General features: G+C 40.6%; 1 protein-coding gene across 1 annotated transcript; it reads right to left on the bottom strand.

Moving 5' to 3' along the window:
* Window positions 1-3,888: 3,888 nt before the first annotated feature.
* LOC107668600 (leucine-rich repeat transmembrane protein FLRT2-like) lies at window positions 3,889-5,979 on the bottom strand. The gene has a single exon (XM_016460539.1). It carries the CDS (start codon window positions 5,977-5,979, stop codon window positions 3,991-3,993), a length of 1,989 nt encoding a protein of 662 aa, XP_016316025.1. The 3' UTR covers window positions 3,889-3,990.
* Between the last annotated feature and the right edge of the window lie 683 nt (window positions 5,980-6,662).

The raw sequence follows: 6,662 nt of genomic DNA, 5'->3' as shown, positions 1-6,662 counted from the left end.
CTTCAAAAATAACTTTTATGTTCAACAGACGAAATAAACTAATTCAGGTTTAAAACAACTTGAGTAAATGATGGTACAAAAATGAAACACTATGACAGAATTGAAATACAGATGACAGAATTTTCATTTTTGGTGAACTATTCTTTTAATGTTAATAAAATAACAAAACACAGAAAAAAACCCCACTCACTGCTCTTGACTGATGAACTTATCATCAGTCAGTTGCTTTAAAAAAAGTATAATTGATGTATCTAGTGTTTTATTTTAATATTTGTTCATTCAATTTCTTGAATTTTACTGCTAAATACTGTACCTGAAAAATAAAGCACTGTTTGTTTATTTGAATATTATGTGTATTTGTAATGTATATCTTTGTTCTTATTTTCTAATAACAAAGATAAAATAATGACAAAGATTTTTATCTTCGCTCACTTTGGCCTAAATGTCTGCCATTCTTTTTTATTTTATATTTTGTTAAGGTGTAAGAGGTGTTATGTTTCATCACTCTTCCATTTTTAGCAAATTAAGAAAAAACTTTGTCTAAAAACTATTTTTGTGATGGTTTGTATTTTTTGTGCTCTGTATGGAACATCAGTGCCTGTTTAAGTGATGAACTCCATTACTTGTGTTTGTTTTCAGACATGATAACAGACGTTTTATACTTGTGCTACAACTTTTTGGCTTGTGCTCCAAAACTTTCAACCTCTGTAGCACCAGTGCTATGTGAAAAAAAGTTAACGTACAGCCCTGCATTTTAGGGTTTTAGTCATTATTTTGTTGTTCTTGGGGGCATATTTTGAAAACTGTGTTTTAAAATTTGCAAATTGATTTTTGCTTTTTAAAATATTTTTTTGTTGATGTTGTTGTTGTAATCCACACTATACCACTGTCGAATCATCTTAACCAGGAATGACTATGGAAGGTGTGAGTTTTTCCATTACAGAAAAAAAAATCCACCAGCCTGCAGTGAAGAGAATAGCTTTCTGAGATGGGCGTATGGACACTGGCAATAATAATGGAATTGCTGTATGAATTGATTGTAATGAAGCGTGCAGTCAGATGGTTCTCTCCAATATTTGTTTATGATTACAAATGGGTGCTGCTCTGATCCCAGCGTCTGAACTCATAAAGCAGTGCAGTGCTCCTGGCCTTTCTCTAGGTCTCTGCAGTGGGACAGCGAGAGGCAAAGAATGATGGTTTATTCTCTAGCTCGTTTAGAGTTGACCACACAGCTGGAGGGCCCAGATGTACCGATTTAATGGCTAATTACTGTCTCGCACACCCACTGCCTGATGGGAGTGAAAGGTCATGCTGAGGAGCTCCGGGTGTGAGTTTATTGTGTTATTTATGCATGTAAATTATTAGCCACAAAATTGCACTACTCAGATACTGTGAAGCCAAACTAATGATGCAATCCATCAAAAAATAACCTAGTTCTATCCATATATGGTGTAATTGTAGACCCTTTTAGTGAGAAAGAAAGAAAAAGATAGAATGATATTTGATTATCCATGAATATCTAGGAAAAAATTGTTTCAATATGCGTGCTTGATATTATTTTTAGGTCACACTGTATGATGAGCTTCATTTTGTTAACATTTTTAATTGCATGGCTCTCTGGAATACTTGAATCTGATTGGTCAATTGCAGTATTCATGGGTCTGATATTTCCAAATATTTACTGTTGTCTATGGCAACTCTGTAACCAAAAACGGTGCTTCCATGTCTGTCACATCACACCGCAGACTCACTATCACTTGCTGTGTACAAACACAACTACCAGCTTCTAGTGTCTCGGTTATCGATTGTAGTAAAAAATTACATCAGAGGACTTCAGCATTAATATTACTGTACACTCTAAAAAATGCTGGGTTAAATACAACCCAGTGCTCGGTTGGGTTACTACCCAGGAGGTTGGGTTAAACATTTAACCCAACCGCTGGGTCAAAACAGCCCAATTGCTGGGTTTGTCCCTATTTTACCCAGCACTGGGTTGTATTTAACCCAGCATTTTTTAGAGTGTAATATTGTTGTTCGTCTTGTTGATAGCATTATTTTGTATATTGTAACAGACTTTTTTTTTTTCCTTGGTCAAAACTTTAGGAAAATATACAGTGGAAATTATATAATAATTAAAAAATGTAAATGTAGTTATGACGAACAATAAACACTACTTTTGACATTTCAAGTTGTACGAATTTACATGTAATAAATAACATTAACTATGACCATATATTTACAAATTACCATTTATCCTTGATTTAATAAATGTTATAAATTCCTGTTTATTGTTAGTTTATGATAATTCATACATTAACTTATGTTAATGAATTTAACCTGATTGTAAGTGCTGCCCATGTTGTAAACAAAGGTTAACATGTTTTAGAACATTGGTGATCAGTCACACACATCACCGTTTGATCAATGAGCCAAGCATTATGCAAGTTATGAGTACTTGTAAATCGCTTCACGCATACATATCATACATATTATAAGCACTTTAGCCATGATATAAAGAGACAAAAGGGCATGTATCACACATTCATGGAGAATGGTTTGGATGTGGAAAACGGGCCAGATCAGGCGAAAAAATTGTCGTAAAACTGGTCAGTGGTGGTATTAACTCTAGAGCCTTGTTTATTGCTGTGCTATGGCTCATTGACACCTGCTCAGAGCTCTGAGAAGATCTCATTTCAAAGCCATAATAATGCTGCAATCTTCACTTACTGCTGGGTAGTGTACTGGGTGTGCAGCTAAGACAGGGAAACAAATAACAAAGTTACAAATTCTACCTAACTACGTTATGTTAATTTGAGCAACATGTCAAAATCGTTGTAGGGCACATGTGAATTTCAAAGGACATATTTTAGTGTATTTTTGGTTCTGATTAGTAAAACCATAATTCCAGCTTTTAACAATTAAGCTGAGTAGTGTTGAAGTTTTTAGAATGCAGGCACATGTATTTCCTAGCAAGCACAGAATGTTCCCTTAAGGTTAGTGCATGCTTATCATTTGGTTATTTATTTATTTTTTTAGAACCAATTCCTAATGTTCTAAGAACATTCGTTTCAGGTGTTTAACTGGAAAACAGCCTTTAAAAACCTTAAGCTAGGTTCTGTTATTTTCCATATGATTTAAATGTGTAAAACAAAGAGCAGATTCCTAAAACCTGTCAATTAAAGTGGACCTGTAACATGATGACTTAACTGTATTCATAAGGATTTTCTAACTAAAATTAATGCAGCACACAAGAAAATGCCAGAAATGTAGCCTGCATGAATGCAATTATTATGCAAATGTTGAATAACAGCACTAAATAATGTTTAGATATTCTATGGTGAAGCTATTTTGCTCTTCGAAGCAGATCTGCTGCAGTGTGAGAAAGAAGTTAGGCTATTTTATGTCTCTGTACAGGAGGACAGTGAAGGAAATCAGCCCTTATTTCACAATATAATTATAGTCCTGCATCAACCAAGGTTTGTTTTCAGCTGTTTGGCAGGAACTGTCTGCGCTCAATCCTTGAGAACTGAGCTGTTAAGTAAAGATGTGAGATGCTGGATCAAATAGTATAGCTTGAGGTTTCAAATTAATAGTGGAGATGAGAACAGACGCCACCTTGTGGTGCTAGTGAGAACTGCTCACTCTTCTTCAATCCTTCTCTTTAAACAGACAAACACACTGTCCTTCCATTCCTTTCTTCATTTCCTCCTTTTACAAATATATAGTGTAAAAGAACGGGGCACTTGACCTTGATTTGTGCTTAAAGATTGCCGATTGCTAAGATCCACTTACTATATCTTCATGAGCTTGGATTGTAGCAATACAACATAGAAACTAAATATTCATAAATCATTTTAGTTTTACTAAGTGATAAAAAAGGAAGGTGATATTGTTCAGAATATAAATTACATATTATACAGTCTGTCTTTTGAAATACAGTGCGTTTAAGAGTCAGATCTAAATACAAAGGACATTATCTGTTTAAAATCATCATTTATGGCATGTATCAGACTCTGGAACACTGTTTTTGCAGTACGCTGTGCTATTGTTTCTCCTTTGAGAGTCTCTGAATCCAACACCCCCATTAGGGGTGTAAATCGGCTGAATGTGAAAGTCCCCCTTGAGCAGCTGTTCGTTATTCAAAGAAACTATCTGAAAGCTAGTTTCAGTCATTTCTAGAATAGAGTTATCCTTTTTAGTCCCCGCTTCGCAGTAGTCATCTTTTCTTCTGCCCCGACTGTATTTCCATTTTGACGACTCTGATCTTCCCTTCTTGTGCATGTGCCAGCAGAATATGCTCAACAGGACCACCAGGACCACAAGCACCGCCCCGCCAATAAGGCCAGCCAGCAGGAAAGGCGAGCTGGGGTCCTGCTGGGTCGCCTGCTCGGTCCCAGTGGCGTTATCGCCGGAGTGAGAGGAAGCAGACTTTGTCGTCACCTCTGAGCAAATTGTATCGTCTCCCGGGTGGTAATTATTGAACGCATCCAGCGGATCCACGCAAATACGATAGGTGGACTTGGGCTCCAGAGTTGTCAGCGTGATTCCTTCACGTTCGCCCTGCACGAGCGACTCCTGCATGGGGCCGGTTATCAAACTGTGACCCAGCTTGACCCAGGTCACCTTATAGGCCGTGACGGTGAACATCGACACCCAGCTTACCTGAATGCACGAACCATTTAGCACTGCAAAGGAAACTCGCAGCGATTCCTGCATCGGGCCGACCGGGTCATTCGTCCTCTGCTCCCTGTCTTTGCCTGCAGTCGGCGGTGGAAGCGTCAGACGTGGAGGCTTGGGTGTAGGCCGGGAGCGTGCGGGTGTGAAAGCCGTTTGAGTGGCTGACTCAGCGGTGGAGGAAGAGAGCAGTGTGGGCTGTGGGACTGTGGCGGTGCTGTTAGGACACTGGATGAGCTCCAGGGTTAGCTCTCTGATTACCATGCCACGTACCCTCTCTGGTTTCTGGCACATGAAGCCACGGACATTGAGGGTAGCTGGCAGGGACTTTAACCACAGTATGACCCATTTAATGTTGCAGTCACAGAGCCAAAGGTTGTTTCGAACAGTGAGCTGTCTCAGACCGTGGAGGCCGTCAAAGACCCCCTGTGTGAGAGACTGCAGCTGGTTGTTTGAAATATCCAGTCTCTCCAAGTGATGGAGGCCGCGAAAGGCCGTCAAAGCAATCTCATTCATCTGATTATCCTGCAAGTTGAGCTTGACTAGAAACTCGGCTGGCAGATTAGGAGGAGGAACCGTGAGGGAGTTACGCGCCAACGACAAGGTTTTGAGATTAACGAGAGTCTGGAAAGCCCTGGGGGCGATGCCCTCATCCATGAGCAAGTTCCCATCCAGGAGGAGGAGCTCAAGGCCCGTCACGTTCTCGAACGCATCCTCGGCTATAAATGCGATGCGGTTCTCGTCCAGACGCAGCTCTCTCAGCTCCTCGGGCAGCCCGATGGGGACGCTGCTCAGGTGGTTCTTGGTAAGGAAAAGAGTCTTGAGACTGATGGCCTCCCTGAAGGCCCCCTCCTCCACACCCACGGTGGAGATGGAGTTGTCATCCAGATAGAGCTCCTCCAGGCGTAGCAGCTGTGCCAGGGCGGCCCGGGACACCGTCTGAATGTTATTCTCCTGCAGGTGGAGCACCCGCACATTTTTGGGAAGATTGACAGGGAATTCATCAAGCTGGTTGCCATAGAGATGCACAGTCTCCACAGAGGCAACGTTGTGCATTTCCAGAGGAAATCCAGCATTGTTGATTTGATTGTTGTGGAGGTAGAGGGTCTTATAACCATCTCCTAGCCCCAGAGGCACTGATGTTAGACTCCTCTCATTGCAGTAAACAAAAGTCCTGTCACACCGGCACTCCTCCGGACAGGTTGTGGCCCAGGAGAAATGCATGTGAAGGCCCAGAAGTATTGGTATCCACGGGCTGATTAAAGTAGGCAGGTCTTTATTCCACATTCGGATCTGTACCTCCATTTTGTAAAACTTTGCAAACTTTCTGACAGCAACAACAGTGCACGTAATTAAAAAGGGTGAAAAAAAAATCTAATAAAATCCACCACACTGGAGTTCTTAGCGGATCTCGAAGCTTGCCTCGGTGGAGAGTATGCGATGTTGAAGTCGCTGGGTAATCCTCCTGTAATTGCCTGTCCTAAGCTCCCCAACACAAGAGCAATAGTCTCATTAACTCGTGCGACTCCCTCTCATCCCTCCGTCCATGCTTGGGCTGGAAATGATAGCAGAGCTCATCACATTGTCACTCTGAGTTTAAGAAGGGACGATTTCAAAGTGTGAGGGCCGGAGCAGCAAGTATGGAGGACTCATCGAAGACGACCTCCTCTCTTGTCACAGCTGGACGATTCTCGTAAGGCACGACCTTCCTTACAAGTAGCATTTTGAGCCACTTACCTATTTTAACAGAAAATAAAAATAGATGAGATGTTATTTCAATGTCAAAACTATCTGCATGTTTTTATTTCCGAAACGTTTTTACAGGAAAATGCACGCCTGTGTATCACAACAATATGTGGTTTCAATATCATCCAAGTGAAATAAGTTTACTACAGTGGTCCTTAGCATTTCACTGAAACATAAGCAATAATAATCCACTTGAATTTACAGTGATTTTACCATACCAAACCCCCTTACTTGTGGCAAAA

Source organism: Sinocyclocheilus anshuiensis, unplaced genomic scaffold, assembly GCF_001515605.1.
Source record: "Sinocyclocheilus anshuiensis isolate Anshui unplaced genomic scaffold, SAMN03320099.WGS_v1.1 scaffold2047, whole genome shotgun sequence".
NCBI classification, from domain to species: domain Eukaryota; kingdom Metazoa; phylum Chordata; class Actinopteri; order Cypriniformes; family Cyprinidae; genus Sinocyclocheilus; species Sinocyclocheilus anshuiensis.
The sequence above is the reverse complement of the archived record's forward strand: the minus strand, read 5'-3'. Positions and strand labels throughout refer to the sequence as shown.